Below are 27,329 nucleotides of genomic sequence, written 5' to 3'. Positions count from 1 at the left end.
ATCAAAAACTACGCAAACGCAAAAAAATTGCTTATGTTGTAGTTTAAACCCTATTTCACATAATCTGAGATTTTTCCATTGTGCCCGCCATTGGTTGAGCCACAATATGCTCTTGAATATGGGGGTGTCATTTCAAAAATCAAAAATAGAATTCATATCCCTTCAGACCACTGCAATTTAGCTCGTACACCATTGACATTTTAATTGAATTGACATTTTAACTTCTAATTACGAACACCAAGATGACCGCCGGTCCACCCACTGTCGAATTTGAACTTCAATTGTCATGTCTATTTTATTAGCTATATTTATATGGTTTCAATAGGTTGCCTATGGAGGATTGACAGTATAATTTAAAACAACAGATATTCACATTCAAGTCAACATTCTCTGATGTGTGGACCTCCAACCATCATTGTGGTACCATTTGTAGGTTTACATTTCAATTGTATTCCCATTTTAGTACATTTATCAGCCAAAACATGACACCCACCCTGTATTCAAGAACATGTTGTGGCTCAACTGATGGTTGGCACAACACATAAATCAAGTTCGGTCTAAGCTACAACCTATGCAATATTTTTTTTAAATCTACGTTTACAAGTTTTTAGGTAATTTATGTTAAAGGTTTTAAAAAATACATTAAAAAAACGTTTTTTTTTCAAACATTGTAATTGTTTAACAACCCTGTTTGTTAGTTTTTAAATTGTATCAATCTCAACCGTTTATCTTTTCCAGTGATGAAGACATGGATGTCTTTATGGTATGGTGGGGTATACAAAATGGGTCAACTTTCAGCACCTTTATCTCCTGAATGATTTGGCATCCAGGTCCAAGAAGTCCCTCTCCTAGCGGCGTAGTTTCTTATGTTGTCATTAGGTTTCATGCTGAGAGATGTTGAATGATCTGTTTCTGTTATCAGGACATTCGTTTACACAAAGTTTTCCATCTTCACCCTCTCCACCATCATTAACACATCCTTCACTCAACTCAATTCAATTCAAGGGCTTTATTGGCATGGGAAACATGTGTTAACATTGCCAAAGCAAGTGAGGTAGATAATATATAAAGTGTGTATATAAAGTGAAATTAACAATAAAAATTAACAGTAAACATTACACATACAGAAGTTTCAAAACAATAAAGACATTACAAATGTCATATTATATATATACAGTGTTTTAACAATGTACAAATGGTAAAGGACACAAGATAAAATAAATAAGCATAAATATGGATTGTATTTACAATGGTGTGTGTTTTTCACTGGTTGCCCTTTTCTCGTGGCAACAGGTCACAAATCTTGCTGCTGTGATGGCACACTGTGGAATTTCACCCAGTAGATATGGGAGTTTATCAAAATTGGATTTGTTTTCGAATTCTTTGTGGATCTGTGTAATCTGAGGGAAATATGTCTCTCTAATATGGTCGTACATTGGGCAGGAGGTTAGGAAGTGCAGCTCAGTTTCCACCTCATTTTGTGGGCAGTGAGCACATAGCTTGTCTTCTCTTGAGAGCCATGTCTGCCTACGACGGCCTTTCTTAATAGCAAGGCTATGTTCACTGAGTCTGTACATAGTCAAAGCTTTCCTTCATTTTGGGTCAGTCACAGTGGTCAGGTATTCTGCCGCTGTCTACTCTCTGTGTAGGGCCAAATAGCATTCTAGTTTGCTCTGTTTTTTTGTTAATTCTTTCCAATGTGTCAAGTAATTATCTTTTTGTTTTCTCATGATTTGGTTGGGTCTAATTGTGCTGCTGTCCTGGGGCTCTGTAGGGTGTGTTTGTGTTTGTGAACAGAGCCCCAGGACCAGCTTGCTTAGGGGACTCTTCTCAAGATTCATCTCTCTGTAGGTGATGGCTTTGTTGTGAAAGGTTTGGGAATCGCTTCCTTTTAAGTGGTTATAGAATGTAACGTCTCTTTTCTGGATTTTGATAATTAGTGGGTATCGGCCTAATTCTGCTCTGCATGCATTATTTGGTGTTCTACGTTGTACACTGAGGATATTTTTGCAGAATTCTGCGTGCAGAGTCTCAATTTGGTGTTTGTCCCATTTTGTGAAGTCTTGGTTGGTGAGCGGACCCCAGACCTCACAACCATAAAGGGCAATGGGCTCTATGACTGATTCAAGTATTTTTAGCCAAATCCTAATTGGTATGTTGAAATTTATGTTCCTTTTGATGGCATAGAATGCCCTTCTTGCCTTGTCTCTCAGATCGTTCACAGCTTTGTGGAAGTTACCTGTGGCGCTGATGTTTAGGCCAAGGTATGTATAGTTTTTTGTGTGCTCTAGGGCAACAGTGTCTAGATGGAATTTGTATTTGTGGTCCTGGTGACTGGACCTTTTTTGGAACACCATTATTTTGGTCTTACTGAGATTTACTGTTAGGGCCCAGGTCTGACAGAATCTGTGCATAAGATCTAGGTGCTGCTGTAGGCCCTCCTTGGTTGGTGACAGAAGCACCAGATCATCATCAAACAGCAGACATTTGACTTCGGATTCTAGTAGGGTGAGGCCGGGTGCTGCAGATTTTTCTAGTGCCCGCGCCAATTCGTTGATATATATGTTGAAGAGGGTGGGGCTTAAGCTGCATCCCTGTCTTACCCCACGACCCTGTGTGAAGAAATGTGTGTGTTTTTTGCCAATTTTAACCGCACACTTGTTGTTTGTGTACATGGATTTTATAATGTCGTATGTCTTACCCCCAACACCACTTTCCATCAGTTTGTATAGCAGACCCTCATGCCAAAGTCGAAGGCTTTTTTGAAATCAACAAAGCATGAGAAGACTTTGCCTTTTTTTGTGTTGTTTGGTTGTCAATTAGGGTGTGCAGGGTGAATACATGGTCTGTTGTACGGTAATTTGGTAAAAAGCCAATTTGACATTTGCTCAGTACATTGTTTTCATTGAGGAAATGTACGAGTCTGCTGTTAATGATAATGCAGAGGATTTTCCCAAGGTTACTGTTGACACATATTCCACGGTAGTTATTGGGGTCAAATTTGTCTCCACTTTTGTGGATTGGGCTGATCAGTCCTTGCTTCCAAATATTGGGGAAGATGCCAGAGCTAAGGAGGATGTTAAAGAGTTTTAGTATAGCCAATTGGAATTTGTTTTCTGTATATTTGATCATTTCATTGAGGATACCATCAACACCACAGGCCTTTTTGGGTTGGAGGGTTTTTATTTTGTCCTGTAACTCATTCAATGTAATTGGAGAATCCAGTGGGTTCTGGTAGTCTTTAATAGTTTATTCTAAGATCTGTATTTGATCATGTATATGTTTTTGCTCTTTATTCTTTGTTATAGAGCCAAAAAAAATGGGGAAGTGGTTTACCCATACATCTCCATTTTGGATAGATAATTTTTCGTGTTGTTGTTTGTTTAGTGTTTTCCAATTTTTGTTTAGTGTTTTCCAATTATTTTTTTTAGAGTCTATGGATTCTTCAATTACATTGAGCTAATTTCTGACATGCTGTTCCTTCTTTTCCGTAGTGTATTTCTGTATTGTTTTAGTGATTCACCGTAGTGAAGGCGTAGACTCAGGTTTTCCGGGTCTCTATGTTTTTGGTTGGACAGGTTTCTCAATTTCTTTCTTAGATTTTTGCATTCTTCATCAAACCATTTGTCATTATTGTTAATTTTCTTCGGTTTTCTATTTGAGATTTTTAGATTTGATAGGGAAGCTGAGAGGTCAAATATACTGTTAAGATTTTCTACTGCCAAGTTTACACCTTCACTATTACAGTGGAATGTTTTACCCAGGAAATTGTCTAAAAGGGATTGAATTTGTTGTTGCCTAATTGTTTTTTGGTAGGTTTCCAAACTGCATTCCTTACATCTATCTCTCTATCTCTCTGTCTCTCTCTCTGTCTCTCTGTCTCTCTCTCTCTTTCTGTCTCTCTCTCTCTGTCTCTCTCTCTCTCTGTCACTCTCTCTCTCTTTCTCTGCAGCCTCTTCCCTATCTGCCCCGCCATCTTTGTCCTCACCGCCATCAAATGCACAGCTTAAAACAACAACCACACCACCTACACCAAATACTACCATATCAACTAAAACTACCGCACTTTCTACACCAAATACAACCACAACAATTACTTCAACCACAACAACTACACCAACTACATCCACACCAACCACAACCGTGTCAGCTACAACAACCACATCTACTACAACATCTACCACCCAAAGTACTGTAGCATCAACCATGTCACATACTAACACAGCAACTGCACCCTATCCAACCACATCAGCTACAACCACGACACCTGCAGCTCCATCAACCATACCATCCACAGCTACATTAACCACCACTTACATTCCTTCATCTAACACTCTAAACACATCAACAGTCGTGGTGCCCATGTCGAATGCAGCAGCACCAAATGCATCCACCACCCCACCCCCCACATCACATACAACCCCTCACCCATCACCACTGCACACTGCCTCATCCAACATGACTAGTGGACCAATGGCGTCCACTGTGCCATCTCCATCCACTACCTCTACGCTGCACTCAACCTCACCCATCATGTTGTCCACCGCTAACAGTAAGTTAGATCATTCTTACTACAGTAGCCTCTGTTAAAATCGGATCTTTCAGCTCCACGCGCTGTATTGTACAGACTCGGCAAGCTAATCGGCTCCTGGGTCTCCATTTCAGTGACCTCGAAAAATGACACATTTCCGGGACACTCCACGCCTTTACCAACAACAGTCACCTCTAACGTCACTACAGGTAAGTCAACAGCCTGAGTAATGGTGGAGGGGTGTAATCACAATGAGTAATCATATGATTTATGTCAGATGATGTCTTAGTATAACAGAGGTGTTTGTGTGGATCTATACAGTGCTTTCAGAAAGTATTCACACCTTTTGAATTCTTCCACATGTTGTTGTGTTACAGCCTGAATTCAAAATGGATTCAATTTGGGGGGTTTTCTAACCCATATCTACACACAATGCCTGTAATGACAGTGAAAACATGTTTTTAGACATATTTGAAAATATATTCAAAATGAAATACAGAAATATCACATTTACATAAATATTCAAACCCCTGAGTCAATACTACCTTTGGCAGTGATTACAGCTGTGAGCCTTTCTGCGTAAGTCTATAAGAGCTTTAGACACCTGGATTGCGCAACACTTGCCCATTATTCTTTTCAGAATTATTCAAGCTCTGTCAAATTGGTTGTTGACTGTGCTTAATTTGAGCCGGATCCTGCCATAACAGGATCCGGCACCTCTCAGATTTGACTTTTGTTTGTTCCGGCACCTATTTTCCCAGACCCGGTACCTCTTGGAGCGGCAGGTAGCCTAGTGGTTAGAGTGTTGGGCCAGTAACCGAGAGGTTGCTGGATCGAATCCCTGAGCTGACAAGGTGAAAATCTGTTCTGCCCCCGAACAAGGCAGGTAACCCCCTGTTCCCTGGTAGGCTGTCATCATAAATAAGAATTTGTTCTTAACCTAGTTAAATAAATAAAAACTATCGCCTCTTCCCTTATTTTGATTTATTCATTGTTTCGCTGTTTATTCTAATAAAAGCGATCAGGGTTTCTCCTGATCCCCAAAAAGACCATCACGTAAAAGCGTGGCGATCCTTCTGCGTAATCATCCTATCCTGCACAATTCCAGACCTGCTCTCTTATTTGTACATACAGGTTATGGGGAGGTAAGATCTTGACACAGCTCTTGGTAGTGGTTGGACAGCGAGTGAAGAGGGGGGGGGGCGGCTCCCTCTGCTGTTTCCTGAACTCCACGATCATCTCCTTTGTTTTGTTGAAGTTGAGTGTTAGGTTATTTTCCTGACACCACACTCCAAGGGCCCTCACCTCCTCCCTGTAGGCCATCTCGTTGTTGTTGGTAATCAAGCCTACCACTCTAGTGTTGTCTGCAAACTTGATGATGCAGTTGGAGGCGTGCATGGCCACGCAGTCGTTGGTGAACAGGGAGTACAGGAGAGGGCTCAGAACGCACCCTTGTGGGGCCCCAGTGTTGAGGATCAGCGGGGTGGAGATGTTGTTACCTACCCTCACCACCTGGGGGCGGCCCGTCAGGAAGTCCAGAGGTGATATGATCCTTGACTAGTCTCTCAAAGCACTTCATGATGACGGAAGTGAGTGCTACAGGGCAGTAGTGGTTTTGCTCAGTTACCTTAGCTTTCTTGGGAACAGGAACAATGGTGGCCCTCTTGAAGCATGTGGGAACAGCAGACTGGGATAAGGCTTGATTGAATATGTCCGTAAACACGTCAGCCAGCTGGTCTGCGCATGCTCTGAGAACACGGCTGGGGATGCCATCTGGGCCTGCAGCCTTGCGAGGGTTAACACGTTTAAATGTTTTACTCACGTCGACTGCAGTGAAGGAGAGTCCGCAGGTTTTTGTAGCAGGCCGTGTCAGTGGCACTGTATTGTCCTCAAAGTGAGCAAAGAAGTTGTTTAGTCTGTCTGGGAGCAATATACTGAAGTATGTGGGCATACTGCAGTGACGTCTAAAATGCTTTGAACGAATCAGCACCTTGGAGAGTGCTGACCGTTTCACCGCCATAGATTGTAGGCTACTTGCATTGGAAAACCTCCCTGGTCTTTGTGGTTGAATTTGTGTTTGAAATTCACCGCTTGACTGATGGACCTTACATATAATTGTATGTGTAGGGTACAGAGATAAGGTATTCATTAAAAAAATAATTGTTAACACTATTATTACACACAGAGAGAGTCCATGCAACTTATTATGTGACTGGTTAAGCACATTTTTACTTCTGAACTTATTTGGTCTTGCCATAACAAAGGGGTTGAATACTTATTGACTCAAGACATTTCAGCTTTACATTTTTAATTAAGTTGTAAAAACGTTAAAAAAACAAAAACATCATTTTACTTTGACATTATGGAGTATTGTGTGTAGGCCAGTGACACAAATGTCAATTTAATCCATTTAAAATTCAGGCCGTAACAATTTTTTGGGGGAAAAAGTCAATGGCTGTGAATGCTTTTTGAAGGCACTGTAAATGTTGCATCATGGTTATGCACTGATCCTCACCTATCTCCTCTCCCACCTCTATTTCAGAGCCAGCAAAGGTGCATTGCAACTTCTCACAGCTCTGTGCCAATCAGTGTAAGTTCAATGAATCATACTTACAATATGAATATATGATATTGTGCAATATGATATTGTGCAATTGTGCAATAGTTCATGAGCTGTAATAAAAGATCCCGAAAATGTGCCATGCGTACAAAAAGCTTATTTCTCTACAATTGTTTGCACAAATTTGTTTACATCCCAGTTAGTGAACATTTCTCCTTTGCCAACATAATTCATCCACCTGACAGGTGTGGCATATCATGAAGCTGTTTGAACAGCATGATCATTACACAGGTGCACCTTGTGCTGGAGAAATGTGCTCTTCGCGGATAAGTCCTGGTTTCAACTGTAATGGGTAGCTGGCAGACAGCTTGTATGGCATCGTGTGGGTGAGCGGTTGTCATCGTTGTTAACAGAATGTCCTATGGTGGCGGTGGGGTTATGGTATGGGCAGACATAAGCTACAGACAACGAACACAGTTGCATTTTATCGATGGCAATTTTAACTCACAGAGATACCGTGACAATATCGTGAGGCCCATTGTCGTGCCATTCATCCACCACCATCACCTCATGTTTCAGCATGATAATGCACAGCCCCATGTCGCAAGGATCTGTACACAGTTCCTGGAAGCTGAAAATGTCCCAGTTCTTCCATGGCCTGCATACTCACCAGACATGTCACCCATTGAGCATGTTTGGGATGCTCTGCATCAACGTGTACGACAGCGTGTTCCAGTTCCAGCAACTTCGCACAGCCATTGAAGAGGAGTGGGACAACATTCCACAGGCCACATTCAACAGCCTGATCAACTCCTATGCGAAGGAGATGTGTCACGCTGCATGAGGCAAATGGTGGTCACACCAGATACTGATTTTCTGATCCTCACCCCTACTTTTTTAAGGTATCTGTGACTAACAGATGCATATCTGTAAATCCATAGATTAGGGCCTAATTCATTCCTTTCAATTGACTGATTTCCTTACATGAACTGTTACTCACCAAAATCTTTGAAATTGTGGCATGTTGCATTGATATTCAGTGTATAATATCAATTTGACATGTGCTACAATCTAATTGAATGTGTGTGTCTTACAGCTGTTTACTACTGGATGGTCCTTGCTGTGGACGTGACTGGAGACCTGAAGAGTGAAACGGACATCAGTGACTGGGTAGGCTTGTGAATGATTCTTGACTGACTGATGTGTGATGAATTGTGTTGAAACTGTACATTTGGCTTTGTAATACGTCTAAAGTGACAGCACCGTTTTCCTTCTTCAGTTGTGGGATCTATTTCATACGCACTTGGACACCTGCGAGCCCTACCAACCGGAACAATCAAATGGCACAAACTCGACAGGCACACTGCGAACCACCTCAGTCAGTCCAGCATATCCCACCCCCTACAACATGACCACACGGCCATACAACTTCACCGCAGCAACACCATCCCCGAACTTCACCAAGACAGCACAAACGCTGAACTACAGCTCGACCCCCTCGCGCGACTTCAGCATGACGGCCTTGACAACAAACATGACGACCATGCTTTACAATCACAGTATTACTACTCCTTCACACAACCATGGCATGACTACCACACTCTACAACCATAGCATGACTACACCATCACACAACTACAGCACGACAACTCATTCTCCCAGCTGTACCATGTCTGCCACCACTAGGTAAAGTACTCAGTCACATGTCATTATTGTTCATTAATATCAATATAAATGTAAATGTAAAGTAGATATATATATATATATATACAGTAGATGTACAGTTTGTACAGTATGTACGTATGTACAGTAGATGTGCAGAATATGAACTAACATCTCTGTTCTAAGCTAACTCTGTTCATTAATTGTCTGTTCTGCAGTAAAGAGCACGAAGGTGGAAATATGACTGCCGCCAGCCTGTTTCAAGTAAGACTCCATCTCTCGCCAGACCAACCTGCCTTAATGTGCATGTGAACCTAAGGGTGTACTTTTTCTTTTTCTGTGAAAGCATGTGAGTTGAATCAAAACTCGTATCTTTACAGGACATTGAAGTGACGTGTGTCAATAAAACGAGGATCAGGTTAGTTGAAATACTAATTTCAATACCTCGGGTCAGCATCCTCTGTCTCGCTCCACGTCTTAATACTGACCCCCTATTCCTCCAGGAGGACTAACTGTACTGTGCTGCTGAAGCTGAGGATGCCCACATTTCCCTGCTGTGTTCAACGGGCCATTTGGTTGGCTGCGGAGAACAGCCCCATACGAGCCAATATTGTGGGAAACAGAGTGGGTGAGTGACACTGACCTGAATGTAAATCTGAAATCTCTCACAGAAATGTAAATGTGCTTATCGGAGCCTCTCGTCTGTTGCTTGTTGATTGTAGGTAAGGGTATGTCTCATTGCGCAGGCCAACTGCCTCCAGGCGGTCCTGCGAAGTGCAATGGCTCCCTCAATGGGACCCTCCCTCTCCCAAACACTTGTCAATTTCCAGGGCCTGTTAATATCTCATGGTAAGCTGGACAAGTACATGCAATGCTGTTGTTTCTGTGTTTGCAGAATTTCTATAGAATAAATAGGGTGTCCATCTACTCATACGGACATGTTTTTATCTTACAGTGGACATTGCGGGACTGTTTATGTTCCTCTTGGGAATCAAACCCAAATGGACGACGGCAAGCCCCCTAAACCCCCCATCGGTATAAACGGCTTTACTTACCCATGTGATAATACTCATTATCCACATTCCCTTACGTTTCAACCTTCAGTAGGTTTTTAAAACACACAAGTGTCTGTATCTTGATAAGCACCGTATTCCTGCTTTTCAGAGGTGAAGATTTTCTGCAACTGCTTCGCTTATTGCGATGGTACAGGTAAGTGAAATAGAAAAGAAAATCAACTGATGAGTTCGCTGCTACTGCGATGGACCCACGTTTTCATCACGCACCATATGATAACTCTCTCTCCCTCCCTCTCTCTTTAGCTGCACGCTACACCTTGGACGTACAGATCACAGATTCTGCTCTGCACATTTCAAACATCTTCTCTCTGGTGAGCTAGTGCAGATATGCATATACTGTTATGCTGATGAATGAGGACCCAAAAGCGACTTAGCGAAAACAGAGTCTTTATTCCAGTAAATGGCAAAAGTAATAATCCTGGAACACTAAAGAAGAAAACAAAACAGGAAAAAACTTAAATCCACTCGTAGTAACGAGGACAGACTGGAGACTCGACCATTGACTGCAGGTTGCTTCGGGAAGGCACCGACCGTAGCAGACTAAGACACCTGCTCACACGCAGCATCTGAAGGAGACAAGACACGACAGGGCGAGACAAAGACACAGCACAGCGAACATCATACAAGGATCCGACAAGGACAGAAGTGGAAAACAAGGGGAGAAATAGGGACTCTAATCAGAGGACAAAATAGGGGACAGGTGTGAAAAGACTAAATGAGTGAGTTAGGAGAATGAGGAACAGCTGGGAGCAGGAACGGAACGATAGAGAGAAGAGAGAGAGGGAGGGGGAGAGAGAGGGATAGAAAAAGGGAACGAACCTAATAAGACCAGCAGGGGGAAACGAACAGAAGGGAAAGCACAAGGACAAGACAATATATGACAAAACATGACATATACAGGTAACTGCCCAAATAATGGAAACGCCTGAGTAAATGAGGGATACAAAGTCTATTGAAAGTGGGTGCTGCCACACAGGTGTGGTTCTTGAGTTAATTAAGGAATCAACAACCCATCATGCTTAGGGTGATGTATAAAAATGCTGGGCAGGCCATTATTTTGTCTACCATGGCTATGCCCCCATAGGATGACGTTGTCACCATTCACAGGGCACGAGTGGTCACTGAAACTTTGTCGAGCATGAAAATGATGTAAACCATATGCCATAGCCATCTGTCACCAGATCTCAACCCAATTGAACACTCATGGGAGATTCTGGAGCAGTGCCTGAGACAGTGTTTTCCATCACCATCAACAAAACACCAAATTATAGAATTTCTTGTTGGAAGAATGGGGTCACATCCGTCCAATATAGTTCCAGACACTTGTGGAATCTATACCAAGGTACATTGAAGCTGTGCTGGCTCGTGGTGGCCCAACGCCCTATTAACACACTATGATGCTATTTCCTTTATTTTAGCAGTTACCTGTATGTGTATGTATATATGTGTGTGTGTGTGTGTATGTGTATGCATGCTTGCGCACTGTCTGTGTGCATGCATATACACTGAGTGTACAAAACATTAGGAACACTTTCCTAATATTGAGTTGCACCTGATTTTGCCCTCAAGAACAGCCTCAATTTGTTGGGGCATGGATTCTACAAGATGTTGAAAGCGTTCCACAGGGAAGCTGACTCAGGTTGACTCCAATGCTTCCCACAGTTGTGTCAAGTTGGCTGGATATGTTATGCAGGTGAATGAGGACCCAAAAGCGACTTAACAGAAACAGAGTTTATTCCAGTCTTAACAAAAAACGATTAATCCTGAATTCTTTCACTGGTAATGTCCAAACAGGAATAACTGAAATCCTCTAGTCAGTAGAGGGGAACAACAGGAGATGCGACCACAGACTGCAGGTCGCTTCGGGTTGGCGCAGGCCGTAGCTGATAGAGACACCTGCTCACACGCAGCATCTGAAGAAGGCAAAAACACGACAGGACGGAACAAGGACACAGTACAGCAAACAAGGATCCGACAAGGACAGAAGCGAAAACAGAGAGAGAAATAGGGACTTAATCAGAGGGCAAAATAGGGGACAGGTGTGAAAGAGTAAATGAGGTAGTTAGGAGAATGAGGAACAGCTGGGAGCAGGAACGGAACGATAGAGAGAGAGAGAGAGAGAGAGGGAGGGGGAGAGAGAGGGATAGAGAGAGGGAAAGAACCTAATAAGACCAGCAGGGGGAAACGAATAGAAGAGGAAGCACAGGGACAAGACATGACAATCTATGACAAAACATGACAGGATATTCTTTAGGTTGTGGACCATTCTTACGAAACACACACGGGAAACTATTTTTGAGTGAAAAACCCAGCAGCGTTGCAGTTCTTGCCACACTCAAACTGGTGCGCCTGGCACCTGCTACCATACCCCCTTCAACGGCACTTTGTCTTATCCATTTACCCTCTGAATGGCACACCTACACATCAAGCCAAATCATATTTGTTTATATAGCCCTACATCAGCTGAAATATCAAAGTGCTGTACAGAAACCCAACCTAAAACCTCAAACAGCAAGCAATGCAGGTGTAGAAGCACGGTGGTTAGGAAAAACTCCCTAGAAAGGTCAAAATTTAGGAAGAAACCTAGAGAGGAACCAAGCTATGAGGGGTAGCCAGTCCTCTTCTGGCTGTGCCGGGTGGAGATTATAACAGAACATGGCCAAGATGCTCAAATGTTCATAGTGGATTTAACAAGTGACATCGATAAGGGCTCATAGCTTTAACCTGGATTCACCTGGTCACCTTTTATCATGGAAAGAGCAGCTGTCCCTAATGTTTTGTCCACTCAGTGTATATGTGTGTGTGTTTAAAACCTACCAGCCTGTATTAATGACTTCTTCATTCATACCTTCCCCAGGTTAAACAGCTAAGACATCCACCACCCTGTCACAACACCTCAGCGACAGGGTATGTCCTAATTTCTTCATTCGTTTTAATACAGTTTTCTCTCTGCTTAACGTCAAATATTCTCACACTTTCTAATTCGATCATTACAGCCTTAATGAACCCCAACAGTACCTATAGCACCATACCTCCCACACCACGTTTGATATTTTCCTGACATAGTTCTCTGTTACAGTCCCCCTAGTCCTCTGCTCATCATATCGACCATCTTTCAGGTAATTTTGCATTGGGGATAACAACCCAACACCACGATGAACTCTCATTGTGTTAAGTTGCTCCGTAAATAAACCATATGCTAACTTATTGTCACACACTCCTGGTGTGACGTCGTGTGTGACCTTAAGACCTGCTCTGTGTTCTTTTCACACAGTGTGCTTACGTGAAATGCTTTAGCACGGAGACAAAGTGAGTTCCCATAAATCCTTGCAGGCCCATAAACCTTTACAGTACATTCAAGACAAGCTGCCCTCGATGTGCAGTGATGGCGGTCTTAATATTTATTAATAACTACACGGTTACTGTTTCCTTACCAGCCTCCAAAGCTGCAGGGTTATCGTGGGCCTTGGACATTCAGTGCCTATATGTGCAGTCAGCACTGCATTGATGACTATTTTCAGTGATGAGCGTGGCATTGACTATGACGGAAAGGTGACACGAGCAGGTGAGTAGCCCCACCATGGAAAGTGGAGGCAGAGAGCATCCGTGTAGTTGTTCATGTACGTTATACAATATGTGTCTGGCTCCTTGTATGTGTCCATATATCTCACACAGGAATTTGTAGCTGGCCAGGATCCAGTGGAGATCTATTGAATTCGACCTTCAGCTCGGCGGAGAGCTGCCTCAACCACTCGGAGTTCTGGACGACTGTAGAGGAGAGCCATGGCAAATTTGTCTGGTCAGTCCAATCTGGCGTTGTGTGCTTCAAAGACGGCAAAACCCTTGTTTTACATTTTGTAATCATGTTAAACACTGTAAATGACGGAGAGTAAGCACGTTGCACATTGTTATATGTACATTTCAGTTGTAACACTTCATCAATTACTGGATATGGACTAAAGATGTACATTTATCGGTTCTTTTCTCTTTTTAGCAAACAAGGAGAAGTTGTGTGCGTGCTCCCGAATGAAATGTGTGACAGATACCCCACACCTCCTCTCACTTCACCCAGCCCAATAGCCAGCACTACTTTGCCTGCAACAACAACACGGTCTCCTCCACCCAACACCACTCTACAACAAAACACCACCTCCCTCCCATTGAACACAACATTACCTCCACCCAACAGCACCTCTACAGCGCCAAATACTACATCAGCAGCTCCAAATACTACAACATCAGCTCCTAATACAACAACATCAGCTCCTAATACAACAACATCAGCTCCTAATACAACAACATCAGCTCCTAATACAACAACATCAGCTCCTAATACAACAACATCAGCTCCAAATACAACAACATCAGCTCCAAATACTACAACATCAGCTCCTAATACAACAACATCAGCTCCAAATACTACAACATCAGCTCCTAATACAACAACATCAGCTCCTAATACTACAACATCAGCTCCTAATACAACAACATCAGCTCCTAATACTACAACATCAGCTCCAAATACTACAACATCAGCTCCTAGCACCATTGTCACAACACAAACCAACACAATGACAACCATCCACCCCATTCATCCATCACTAAACACCTCCACAACCAGGACCATTGCCACAACTCCCCTGGGTAATACCACTGCAAACTCATCAACACCCGTCCTTCCACCAGTAAACACCTCCACAACCAGGACCATTGCCACAACTCCCCTGGGTATTACCACTGCAAACTCATCAACACCCGTCCTTCCACCAGTAAACACCTCCACAACCAGGACCATTGCCACAACTCCCCTGGGTAATACCACTGCAAACTCATCAACACCCGTCCTTCCACCAGTAAACACCTCCACAACCAGGACCATTGCCACAACTCCCCTGGGTAATACCACTGCAAACTCATCAACACCCGTCCTTCCACCAGTAAACACCTCCACAACCAGGACCATTGCCACAACTCCCCTGGGTAATACCACTGCAAACTCATCAACACCCGTCCTTCCACCAGTAAACACCGCAACAGCCTCCCCAAAGACCACCACGACAGCCGTGATAACAACCACCGCAGGTAACCACTGGGATCCTAACCCACTCTGACCTTTGATCTATACTTGTCATAGCTGCTGCTGTTACATTAATTTCCATTGAACATACTTGTTTTTTAATGGATCCCTTTTCCCACAGCACAAAACACCACAGAAGCCAGTAATGAAGAGCAGGCCAACCAGTTGCTGGATCTGACAAGCGACGTGTCCAAGCTCAACTCCTCCCAAGTGGACCAGCTGGTTTCCCAGCTAGAGGCCCTGCTTGCTGGGCCCAATGTCAGCCTGGCTCTGGGGAAAACCTCTGTCACGATCGTTAGCAACCTGCTGGGTGTCTCCTCTGACACCCTGGCCTCCTCCTCCACCAAGTGAGCTGACTGGAGCTAAACAATGTACAGTTGTTCAGTTGTTTTGCCTGTTGTGCTGCCTGTTGAGCTGCCTGTTGAGCTGCCTGTTGTGCTGCCAGTAGTGCTGCCCGTTGAGCTGCCCGTTGAGCTGCCTGTTGTGCTGCCAGTAGTGCTGCCCGTTGAGCTGCCTGTTGAGCTGCCTGTTGTGCTGCCAGTAGTGCTGCCCGTTGAGCTGCCTGTTGAGCTGCCTGTTGTGCTGCCAGTAGTGCTGCCTGTTGAGCTGCCTGTTGAGCTGCCTGTTGTGCTGCCTGTTGAGGTGTACCTGAAATGATTACTTATACAAAGCCTGTAAAGAGACTGTGGCTACATTTTCTCGAAACTGAAAGAAAACTTAGCAATGGCTACGCTAGGCTGCACATCAGTAACAGTTCATTTTTCTACCAGGATCATTGGGATTGTTGATACTGTGGGCCTGAAGCTGGTTGTTCAGGAAGAGGCTACGATTTTAACCGAATCGGTCGCTCTCGCCGTCAAAACGGTGGACGGCACTGATTTCCAGCGAACATCTTTCTCCATCCGAGACCCCAACAGTGTGCAGGTAGGTATGACCTAAACCTTCTAGTAAGGAAACACTGAATAGGAAATACTGTAACCTTGGTTGCCCTCAAAATGCATGCAAATCTAATGTAAGACATCCTTCACTCTGCATGTATTATCTTTGCACAGCACAGTATGATCTGGTATGGTACTCCCTGTACAGTGTGAGGCCCTGCTGGTATGTCAACTCATAACCCCTGTTTATTGCTATGTTTTAACCATAGAGAAATGTGTCCCCTTGTAGATCCGTGGAGACAACAGAGCCAGGAGGAGTGTGAGAGCAGAGGCTTCCTCCCTCCCTCAGGGGTCCGTCACGTTCCCCTCTTCCCTCACAGCGAACCTCTCCCCTGAGCAGCAGCTACAGGCCTCCAGACTCCAGTTCAACTTCTACCAGAAGAGCACTGTGTTCCAGGTACCCCAAAACCGTACCCTATTCCACTGTACGATCTGCTAGAGTAGAATTGAAGCCTGACATAGTTGAAAAACCCCTACACCCTAGTGGACTAGTGTAGTAATTGTCAGATGATTTCCATGCTGTTTCTCAGGACCGAGCCCTGGGAGACAGCAAGCTGAATAGTGGAATCCTGGGGGCCAGTGTGGCCAACCTGTCAATCAAGTCTCTGCAGGAGGATGTGGTCATCACCCTGAGAAACACTGAACCTGTCTTAGTGAGTCAAGCAAACACCACACTGTACATTTGAGTCAAAACCGCATGCCCTGCGTCCTGGATGTGACATCTTTGAGAAAGCATTTCATGTCTGTCACCTTGTCATCCCAATGAATCCTTGACACACTGTCGTATATTGATCATTTGTCCACGCAGGCACATTTCGTGGTGGCATGTGTTTTCTGGGACTTTGGCATGAATGGTAAGCGTTCCGCTTGTGTCAAATCAACATCAACTGTTGTGGTGAACAGCAGCTGGAGACTAACAGTGAAACGCTAACTTGCGGGTCCTTTTCCACCAACGCAGAGTTAAAGGTACAAAATAGAAATGAGAAATAGTGAGACGTGAAACAAATACACGGTGAATAACGAATCCCAATAAAGATTTCAAATGACATGGCTATGTACAGGGAGTACCAGTTGGTACCGAGTCAATGTGCAGGGGTACAAGGTGATTGAGCTAGCTATGTACATATAGGTAGGGGTAAAGTGACTGGGCAATAGGATTAGATAATAGACTGAGCTGTAGCAGCCGCATATGTCGTGAGTGTGAAAGTCTATGCGTGTGAGTGTGTGTGTGGCATCAGTATGCATGTGCGCGCATGTTATGGATGTGCGGATGTATGTGTGTGTTGGTGTGTGTATGTGTGTGTTGGGATGTTAGTGTAAGTATGTGTGAGCGTGTGGGTAGAGGCCAGTGTTGGTGCATAGGGTCAGTTCAAGAGAGTTAGTTATAAAAAGGGTCAATGCAGGTTGTTCTGGTTGCCATTTGATTAGCTATTTAGCGGCCTTGTTTAGCAGTCTTATGGCTTGGGGGTAGAAGCTATTCAGGGTCCTGTTGGTTCCAAACTCTGTGCACTAGTACTGCTTGTCTTGTGGTAGCAGAGAGAACAGTATGACTTGGGTGACTGGAGTCTTTGAAAAAAAGGTTTGGCCTTCCTCTGACACCGCCTGGTATAGAGGTCCTGGATGGCAGGGAGCTCGATCCCAGTGATGCATGAAACGAAGGCTACCACTTAAAATGAATGGAATTGTTTTTTAAAAATCTGATAGATGGCTCAGGAGGCTGGAACCGAGATGGCTGCTCTGTCAGGAACAGCACAGATAATGAGACTGTCTGTGTCTGCAACCATCTCACCTGCTTTGGTGTTCTACTGGTGAGTCCATTCTGAGATAGAGGGTTGTAATGGGATCTCTCCCATTCAGTCTTTGTCAACAGAATGATTCAATGTGTATTACATGTTTTTGGTGTTTCTTCTCACAGGACATGTCCAGAACGGGCATAACCAGTTGTCTCCAGGCCACAATCCTCACCTACATCACCTACATTGGCTGTGGTATCTCCGCCATCTTCCTCTCCATCACTCTGCTCACCTACCTGGCATTTGGGTGAGTCTGAGTGCAGGATATCCATGATGACACCCCACCTGGAGGGCTGCTCTAAATACAAAGACATATAAACAAGCTCGAATCAGTGCAACATCAATCTTAATGCGTTTCAATGTGTTCCTGTAGGAAACTGCGTAAGGACATCCCATCTAAGATCCTGATCCAGCTGTGTGTGGCTCTGTTGTTTTTGAACCTGGTGTTCCTGGTGGATGGTTGGCTGGCCCTCTACCCTGACGCTGTGGGCCTCTGCATCTCTACCGCCTGGTTCCTGCACTACTTCCTGCTGGCTTCCTTCACCTGGATGGGCCTGGAGGCCGTCCACATGTACCTGGCCCTCGTCAAGGTCTTCAACACATACATACCACGTTACATGCTCAAGTTCTCGCTCCTTGGCTGGGGTAGGTGAAGAAAGGATTCTGTCTGTTTTCTTCTTCTTCTCATTATAGTGAAGAACAGCCACCGTGTGCAAGTAAACATAACCGTTTCTTACGGTTTCAATGCCGTCTGTTGTCTCTCAACCTAGGAACTCCACTCCTTGTGGTCATTGTCGTCATTGCTGTTGACGAGGACAACTACGGACTAGTTGGCTACGGAAAGTACGTAGATGGCTCCCGCACAGATGACTTGTGAGTCCCTTGCATTTTGTTCACTATTCAACATGCCGATTTACAGTAGGAGTCTTTGTATGAAGCGCGTGTATGTGCATCATGAAATGCATACTCACATTTGCGTAATAGGACAGCTGATAGGTCTACACCTTATTATCCATATATATATATATTATTTATATATGTTATATATATGTTATACTGTATTGTAAGCCATATATCTTCTCTCCGTTCTTCTCCCACAGCTGCTGGCTGAAGAACGACGTTGCCTTCTACGTAACCGTTGTGGCTTATTTCTGTGTCATCTTCCTGATGAATCTCGTCATGTTTGCGGTAGTGATGGTTCAGCTGTGTCGGATAAAGAGGCAGAACCCCGACAACAAGAGGCACCGTAACGGGCTGCAGGACCTGCGCAGTGTGGTTGGAGTCACAGTACTCCTGGGTCTCACCTGGGGCTTTGCCTTCTTCGCCTGGGGGCCCGTCAACCTGCCCTTCATGTACCTCTTTTGCATCTTCAACTCCTTTCAAGGTGAGATTTCGAGCTCCTTCAGATCTGCCCTAAATGCTGTATTCTCAGAGAGGACAGACGGCGCGGCGCGTGTGGGGTTTCATGGGGAAGCGTGTAACCAGTTGGTACTTAACCTGGAGCTTGTGTTCTTTTGCAGGGTTCTTCATCTTTGTGTTCCACTGCGCTGTGAAGGAGAACGTGAGGAAGCAGTGGAGGACTTATCTCTGCTGTGGTAGACTGAGACTGGCGGAGAACTCAGGTAAGACCTGTTGACCTACACCTTGCAATGAAACAGTGACCTACACGTTTCATCTCATACTTCTTTTCTCATCACAGAGTGGAGCCGCACCGCAACACAGAAGACAGGGAAGAAGTCATTGCCAGTGACCAGAGCCACGTCCCTCCACTCCGACAACTCCTTCCAGTTCAACAATTCCTCCATCTTCTCCTTCTTGTCCAATGACTCCTCAGAGCGACCCAGTGGAGGAATAGGTAGGCATTGGGAACCAGGGAGGGGGAATCAGGGGTTGTTAACAACCCGTATAAGTCAGAAAACAGTAAAGAAATATATATATTTTTTTACATGCTGGTCTACTCTTGTGTCATGTCATCATATTAAAACCATTGTATGCAGAGCTGGGGATGGCTTAGCAAGCCTTCATCTCCATCTCCATCTCACTAATTACCTATGTAACCTCTGAACTCTGTGACGGGCTCTGAGATGACCTTTACTCTACAGCAGTGGTGTAAAGTACCTAGGTAAAAATACTTTAAAGTACTACTTAAGTCGTTTTTTGAGTATTTGTACTTTACTATTTATATATTGACAAGTTTTACTTTGAATTCACTTCATTCCTATGAAAATAATGTACTTTTTACTCCATTCATTTTCCTTAACACCCAAAAGTACTCGTTACAATTTGAATGCTTAGGAGTACAGGACAATGGTCCAATTCACACACTTGTCAAGAGAGCGCCCATGGTCATCCCTATTGCTTCTGATCTGGCAGATTCACTAAACACAAATACTTAGTTTGTAAATTATATCTGAGTGTTGGAGTGTGCCCCTGGCTGTATAAGGAAATAGTGCCGTCTCATTTGCTTAATATAAGGAATGTACTTATGACAATTGACTACTTTTTCTAGCACTATACTTAAGTATGTTTAAAACCAGATACTTTTAGACTTTTGCTCATATAGTATTTTACTGGGTGACTTTCAATTTTACTTGAGGTATCTTTACTTTTACTCAATTATGACAATTGAGTACTTTCCCACCTCTGCTCTACAGTAGGATTTAGTCAGTTTAGCCAAGCCAATCAAATGGTTACTGCATCTAACTGCACCCCCACCAATACCTCTGGTTTAGTTGCTGCTTCCCTGATTCCATCAATCATAAGTGACACTGCTCCCTTGTTGCTTGTTTTCTTTTCTTCATGAAACAGGCCTTTCATCGGTTCTGCTGCCAGACATTGGAAAGAATGTCATACATTTTGTTATAAACAGTGAATCACCAGAATAATTTGGCCCTTGAATATAGGACACTGGAAGTCTAATCACCATAACCAGCTGACTTTATATGTGGTCCTTCAACGCAGAGGAGTTCATCTCAGAAATACACTACATGTCCTATGTGGACACCTGCTCGTCGAAATCTCATTCCAAAATCATGGGCATTAATATGGAGTTAGTCCCCCCTTTGCTGCTATAACAGCCTCCACTCTTCTGGGAAGGCATTCCGCTCGAACATTGCTGCGGGGACTTGCCACCATTCAGCCACAAGAGCATTCGGTCGGGCACTGATGTTGGGTGATTAGGCCTGGCTCCCACTCGGTATTCCAATTTATCCCAAAGGTGTTTGATGGGGTTGAGGTCAGGGCTCTGTGCAGGCCAGTCAAGTTATTCCACACCGATCTCGACAAACCATTTCTGTATGGACCTCGCTTTGTCATGCTGAAACAGGAAAGGGCCCTCCCTAAACTATTGCTAAATAGTTGGAAGCACAGAATTGTCTGGAATGTCATTGTATGCTGTAGTGTTAAGATGTCCCTTCACTGGAACTAAGGGGCCTAGCCCGAACCATAAAAAAACAGCCCCAGACCATTATTCCTCATCCACCAAACTTTACAGTTGGCACCATGAATTCGGGCAGGTAGTGTTCTCCTGGCATCCGCCAAACCCATATTCGTCCATCGGACAGCCAGATGGTGAAGCGTGATTTAACACTCCAGAGAATGCGTTTCCACTGCTCCAAAGTCCAATGGTGGCGACCTTTAAACCACTCCAATCAACGCTTGGCATTGCACATGGTGAGCTTAGGCTTGTGTGCAGTTGCTTGGCCATGGAAACCCATTTCATGAAGCTCCCGACTAACACTTCTTGTGCTGACATTGCTTCCAGAGGCAGTTTAGAACTCGATAGTGAGTGTTGTAACCGAGGACAGACGATTTTTATGCACTTCAGCACTCGGCAGTCCATTCTATGAGCTGGTGTGTGCACAAGAACTACTTTGCGACCACTTTGCAGCCGAGCCGTTGTTGCTTGTAGACATTTACGCTTCACAGTAACAGCACTTACAGTTGACCGGGGCAGCTCTAGCAGGGCAGAACTCTTACAAACTGACTTGCTGTAATGGTGGCATCCTTTGACCGTGCCACATTGGCCTTACTGAAGAGCTCAGTGACTTTCATTCTACTGCCAATGTTTGTCTATGGAGATTGCATGGCGGTGTGCTCAATTTTATACACCTGTCAGCAACAGGTGCGGCTGAAATAGCCGACTCCATGAATTTGAAGGGGTGTCCACATGCTTTTGTATATATATATATATAGTGTCCCTCTCTAATGATTTGGATACTGTCATGCAGATGATAGAGGACCCAAAAGCGACTTAACAGAAACAGAGTTTATTCAAGTCCAAACAGGGAATAACAGAAATCCTCTAGTCTGTAGAGGGGAATGACAAGAGAAGCGGCCACAGACTGCAGGTCGCTTCGGGTAGGCGCAGGCCGTAGTAGACAGAGACACCTGCTCACACGCAGCATCTGATGAAGGCAAAAAACACGACAGGACAGGGCGAAACACAATCACAGCATGGTGAATACAAAACAAGGAACCGACGGGACAGGAACGGAACACAAAGGAATAAATAGGGACTCTAATCAGGGGAAAGGATCGGGAACAGGTGTGGGAAGACTAAATGATGATTAGGGAATAGGAACAGCTGGGAGCAGGAACGGAACGATAGAGAGAGAGAGAGAGAGGGAGGGGGAGAGAGAGGGATAGAAAAAGGGAACGAACCTAATAAGACCAGCAGGGGAAACGAACAGAAGGAAAAGCAAAATGACAAGATGATATAAGACAAAACATGACAGTACCCCCCACTCACCGAGCGCCTCCTGGCGCTCTCGAGGAGGAACACTGGCGGCAACGGAGGAAATCATAGATCAAACGGTCCAGCACGTCCCGAGAAAGAACCCAACTCCTCTCCTCAGGACCGTAACGAAAAACGATAAAAAGGGAAACTAGGGTACTACTCTAAAAAAAAAAATGAGAACTAGGGACAGACTGAGACACAGCAAGGGCAGGGACAAGAACAGGAGAGATGCGATGGCAGGGAACAGACTGAGACCCAGCAAGACCAGGAGCAGAAGCAGAAAAAAATTACCAGACTTCTTCTGCGCGCAGTCTGAACACGCAGCCACGAAACGGCGCGTGTCACGCTCCTGAGTCGGCCACCAAAAGCGCTGGCGAATAGACGCAAGAGTGCCTCGAACACCGGGATGACCAGCTAACTTGGCAGAGTGAGCCCACTGAAGAACAGCCAGACGAGTGGAAACAGGAACGAAAAGGAGGTTACTAGGACAAGCGCGCGGCGACGCAGTGTGCGTGAGTGCTTGCTTAACCTGTCTTTCAATTCCCCAGACTGTCAACCCGACAACACGCCCATAAGGAAGAATCCCCTCGAGATCAGTAGAAGCCACAGAAGAACTAAACAGACGGGATAAGGCATCAGGCTTGGTGTTCTTGCTACCCGGACGGTAAGAAATCACAAACTCGAAACGAGCGAAAAACAACGCCCAACGAGCTTGACGGGCATTAAGTCGTTTGGCAGAACGGATGTACTCAAGGTTCTTATGGTCTGTCCAAACGACAAAGGAACGGTCGCCCCCTCCAACCACTGTCGCCATTCGCCTAGGGCTAAGCGGATGGCGAGCAGTTCACGGTTACCCACATCATAGTTGCGCTCAGATGGCGACAGGCGATGAGAAAAATAAGCGCAAGGATGAACCTTATCGTCAGACTGGAAGCGCTGGGATAGAATGGCTCCCACGCCTACCTCTGAAGCGTCAACCTCGACAATGAATTGTCTAGTGACGTCAGGAGTAACGAGGATAGGAGCGGACGTAAAACGTTCTTTTAGAAGATCAAAAGCTCCCTGGGCGGAACCGGACCACTTAAAACACGTCTTGACAGAAGTAAGAGCTGTGAGAGGGGCAGCAACTTGACCGAAATTACGAATGAAACGCCGATAGAAATTAGCGAAACCTAAAAAGCGCTGCAACTCGACACGTGACCTTGGAACGGGCCAATCACTGACAGCTTGGACCTTAGCGGAATCCATCTGAATGCCTTCAGCGGAAATAACGGAACCGAGAAAAGTAACGGAGGAGACATGAAAAGAGCACTTCTCAGCCTTTACGTAGAGACAATTCTCTAAAAGGCGCTGTAGAACACGTCGAACGTGCTGAACATGAATCTCGAGTGACGGAGAAAAAATCAGGATATCGTCAAGATAGACAAAAACAAAAATGTTCAGCATGTCTCTCAGAACATCATTAACTAATGCCTGAAAAACAGCTGGCGCATTGGCGAGACCGAACGGCAGAACCCGGTACTCAAAATGCCCTAACGGAGTGTTAAACGCCGTTTTCCACTCGTCCCCCTCTCTGATGCGCACGAGATGGTAAGCGTTACGAAGGTCCAACTTAGTAAAGCACCTGGCTCCCTGCAGAATCTCGAAGGCTGATGACATAAGGGGAAGCGGATAACGATTCTTAACCGTTATGTCATTCAGCCCTCGATAATCCACGCAGGGGCGCAGAGTACCGTCCTTCTTCTTAACAAAAAGAACCCCGCCCCGGCCGGAGAAGAAGAAGGCACTATGGTACCGGCGTCAAGAGACACAGACAAATAATCCTCGAGAGCCTTACGTTCGGGAGCCGACAGAGAGTATAGTCTACCTCGAGGAGGAGTGGTCCCCGGAAGGAGATCAATACTACAATCATACGACCGGTGAGGAGGAAGGGAGTTGGCTCGGGACCGACTGAAGACCGTGCGCAGATCATGATATTCCTCCGGCACTCCTGTCAAATCGCCAGGTTCCTCCTGAGAAGTAGGGACAGAAGAAACGGGAGGGATGGCAGACATTAAACACTTCACATGACAAGAAACGTTCCAGGATAGGATAGAATTACTAGACCAATTAATAGAAGGATTATGACATACTAGCCAGGGATGACCCAAAACAACAGGTGTAAACGGTGAACGGAAAATCAAAAAGAAATAGTCTCACTGTGGTTACCAGATACTGTGAGGGTTAAAGGTAGTGTCTCAAATTTGATACTGGGAAGATGACTACCATCTAAGGCAAACATGGGCGTAGGCTTGTCTAACGGTCTGAAAGGAATGTTATGTTTCCGAACCCATGCTTCGTCCATGAAACAACCCTCAGCCCCAGAGTCAATCAAGGCACTGCATGTAGCACCCGAACCGGTCCAGCGTAGATGGACCGACATAGTAGTACAAGATCTAGATGAAGAGACCTGAGTAGTAGCGCTCACCAGTAGCCCTCCGCTTACTGATGGGCTCTGGCCTCTTACTGGACATGAATTAACAAAATGTCCAGCAACTCCGCAATAGAGGCACAGGCGGTTGGTGATCCTCCGTTCCCTCTCCTTAGTCGAGATGCGAATCCCTCCCAGCTGCATGGGCTCAGTCTCAAAGCCAGAGGAGGGAGATGGTTGTGATGCGGAGCAGGGAAACACCGTTGATGCGAGCTCTCTTCCACGAGCCCGGTGACGAAGATCTACCCGTCGTTCTATGCGGATGGCGAGAGCAATCAAAGAGTCCACATCTGAAGGAACCTCCCGGGAGAGAATCTCATCCTTAACCACTGCGTGGAGTCCCTCCAGAAAACGAGCGAGCAGCGCCGGCTCGTTCCACTCACTAGAGGCAGCAAGAGTGCGAAACTCAATAGAATAATCCGTTATGGACCGTTCACCTTGGCATAATGAAGCCAGGGCCCTAGAAGCCTCCCTACCAAAAACTGAACGGTCAAAAACCCGAATCATCTCCTCTTTAAAGTTCTGGAACTTGTTAGAGCAATCAGCCCTTGCCTCCCAGATAGCTGTGCCCCATTCTCGAGCCCGGCCAGTAAGGAGTGAAATGACGTAAGCAACCCGAGCTCTCTCTCTAGAGTATGTGTTGGGTTGGAGAGAGAACACAATCTCACACTGCGTGAGAAAGGAGCGGCACTCAGTGGGCTGCCCGGAGTAGCAAGGTGGGTTATTAACCCTAGGTTCTGGAGACTCGGCAGGCCAGGAAGTAACAGGTGGCACGAGACGTAGACTCTGGAACTGTCCAGAGAGGTCGGAAACCTGAGCGGCCAGGTTCTCCACGGCATGGCGAGCAGCAGACAATTCCTGCTCGTGTCTGCCGAGCATAGCTCCTTGGATCTTGACGGCAGTGTAACGAGCGTCTGAAGTCGCTGGGTCCATTCCTTGGTCGGTTCCTTCTGTCATGCAGATGATAGAGGACCCAAAAGCGACTTAACAGAAACAGAGTTTATTCAAGTCCAAACAGGGAATAACAGAAATCCTCTAGTCTGTAGAGGGGAATGACAAGAGAAGCGGCCACAGACTGCAGGTCGCCGGGTAGGCGCAGGCCGTAGTAGACAGAGACACCTGCTCACACGCAGCATCTGATGAAGGCAAAAACACGACAGGACAGGGCGAAACACAATCACAGCATGGTGAATACAAAACAAGGAACCGACGGGACAGGAACGGAACACAAAGGAATAAATAGGGACTCTAATCAGGGGAAAGGATCGGGAACAGGTGTGGGAAGACTAAATGATGATTAGGGGAATAGGAACAGCTGGGAGCAGGAACGGAACAGGAGGGGGAAGAGAGGGATAAAAAGGGAACGAACCTAATAAGACCAGCAGGGGGAAACGAACAGAAGGAAAAGCAAAATGACAAGATGATATAAGACAAAACATGACAGATACAGTAACTTGTGTGCAGGATAAGCTGTAACTCTGATGTGTCCTATTGCAGGTAGTCCATTTGATGACAGATCCATCACTGCCCTGGAAGAGCCCAACTCAGACGTGGTCCTCAACGAGATAAACAGACAGTTTAGGAGCCCGATTTCGAGAGCACCCTGACACCTGTGAAAAACTAGGGGCTCTATTCAATCTTTATCACTGAAGGTCACTTTACAGATTGCGCAATAGAAATATCAAGGTCATTTCCGATTGCGCCGACATATGCAGCGTTTACCGTGAATGCCGTCTTGGTTAACGTGGGAACGTTGCCTTTAAATTTCAATCACGCTGTAACGCTCAACTTCTGCGATACGGATTGAATAGAGGCCTCCGGGTAGGCTGGTGGGGAAGGGACGCGGTGTGACACGGTGTGTTTCATAATAGGTTTGAAGAATATATGAAATAGTTGCATGTTAGTGTTACATTTTGTAGTTTAACAGAAAGGTGTGACAGATCACCCTGAAGAGATGGGACATCACCAAAGAGCTTGCATGCTCATGGATTCCATCTGGTTGACCTGGCAATACTATCATGAACTCGCCTGGGCTGGCACCTATGATTGTGAATAATGCATGTACTGAAAGGGTATCTAGCACAGAGAAAAACCCCACTCAAAGATCCTCATGAGGTGCATCCTTTGACCGCATTCTACATACTTCCTTTTTTTCTCTGCATTCTTCAGACCCGTAAGTTAAATGAAGGTTCAATTAAAAAAATTGACAAAAATAAGTTCATACCAACACTGTGTCACTATCTGTTTTCATATTTAAGATGTAGCTCTTTTATACTCTATTCAGAATCAAGATATTTTCATGAGATGTACAGTACCAGTCAAAGTTTGGACACACCTACCCATTTCAGGGTTTTTCTTTATTTTTACTACTTTCTACACTGTAGAATAATAGTGAAGACATCTACACTATGAAATAACACATATGGAATCATGTAATAACCAAAAAAGTGTTAAACAAATCAAAATATATTTTATATTTCAGAT

At 45.0% G+C, this 27,329-nt stretch overlaps 1 protein-coding gene across 2 annotated transcripts in view; it reads left to right on the top strand.

Annotated features, from left to right (window-relative positions):
• The window catches only part of LOC124006931 (adhesion G-protein coupled receptor G2-like), a 48,206-nt gene extending 20,934 nt beyond the window's left edge, over positions 1 to 27,272 (top strand). The window contains exons 3-34 of one of the 2 annotated variants that reach the window (XM_046317129.1): positions 3,953 to 4,552; positions 4,666 to 4,740; positions 7,074 to 7,121; positions 8,188 to 8,261; positions 8,371 to 8,777; positions 8,972 to 9,017; positions 9,134 to 9,171; positions 9,257 to 9,381; positions 9,476 to 9,602; positions 9,709 to 9,788; positions 9,918 to 9,962; positions 10,073 to 10,140; positions 12,687 to 12,736; positions 12,909 to 12,948; positions 13,104 to 13,138; positions 13,267 to 13,394; positions 13,505 to 13,628; positions 13,824 to 14,473; positions 14,558 to 14,911; positions 15,028 to 15,253; positions 15,677 to 15,830; positions 16,074 to 16,241; positions 16,375 to 16,497; positions 16,653 to 16,698; positions 17,549 to 17,652; positions 17,760 to 17,884; positions 18,011 to 18,282; positions 18,408 to 18,510; positions 18,738 to 19,021; positions 19,158 to 19,259; positions 19,337 to 19,492; positions 26,343 to 27,272. In XM_046317129.1, the coding sequence (XP_046173085.1) occupies positions 3,953 to 4,552; positions 4,666 to 4,740; positions 7,074 to 7,121; positions 8,188 to 8,261; positions 8,371 to 8,777; positions 8,972 to 9,017; positions 9,134 to 9,171; positions 9,257 to 9,381; positions 9,476 to 9,602; positions 9,709 to 9,788; positions 9,918 to 9,962; positions 10,073 to 10,140; positions 12,687 to 12,736; positions 12,909 to 12,948; positions 13,104 to 13,138; positions 13,267 to 13,394; positions 13,505 to 13,628; positions 13,824 to 14,473; positions 14,558 to 14,911; positions 15,028 to 15,253; positions 15,677 to 15,830; positions 16,074 to 16,241; positions 16,375 to 16,497; positions 16,653 to 16,698; positions 17,549 to 17,652; positions 17,760 to 17,884; positions 18,011 to 18,282; positions 18,408 to 18,510; positions 18,738 to 19,021; positions 19,158 to 19,259; positions 19,337 to 19,492; positions 26,343 to 26,452 (5,087 nt within the window). In that variant the 3' untranslated portion in view covers positions 26,453 to 27,272. Of the gene's footprint in view, positions 1 to 3,952; positions 4,553 to 4,665; positions 4,741 to 7,073; positions 7,122 to 8,187; positions 8,262 to 8,370; positions 8,778 to 8,971; positions 9,018 to 9,133; positions 9,172 to 9,256; positions 9,382 to 9,475; positions 9,603 to 9,708; positions 9,789 to 9,917; positions 9,963 to 10,072; positions 10,141 to 12,686; positions 12,737 to 12,908; positions 12,949 to 13,103; positions 13,139 to 13,266; positions 13,395 to 13,504; positions 13,629 to 13,823; positions 14,912 to 15,027; positions 15,254 to 15,676; positions 15,831 to 16,073; positions 16,242 to 16,374; positions 16,498 to 16,652; positions 16,699 to 17,548; positions 17,653 to 17,759; positions 17,885 to 18,010; positions 18,283 to 18,407; positions 18,511 to 18,737; positions 19,022 to 19,157; positions 19,260 to 19,336; positions 19,493 to 26,342 lie in introns of both variants that reach the window. The other variant, XM_046317123.1, reaches the window with a different exon arrangement.
• The last annotated feature ends 57 nt before the right edge of the window (positions 27,273 to 27,329 follow it).

Source organism: Oncorhynchus gorbuscha, linkage group LG02 (assembly GCF_021184085.1).
Source record: "Oncorhynchus gorbuscha isolate QuinsamMale2020 ecotype Even-year linkage group LG02, OgorEven_v1.0, whole genome shotgun sequence".
Lineage (NCBI taxonomy): Eukaryota > Metazoa > Chordata > Actinopteri > Salmoniformes > Salmonidae > Oncorhynchus > Oncorhynchus gorbuscha.
This window is presented reverse-complemented; position numbering and strand designations above follow the sequence as displayed.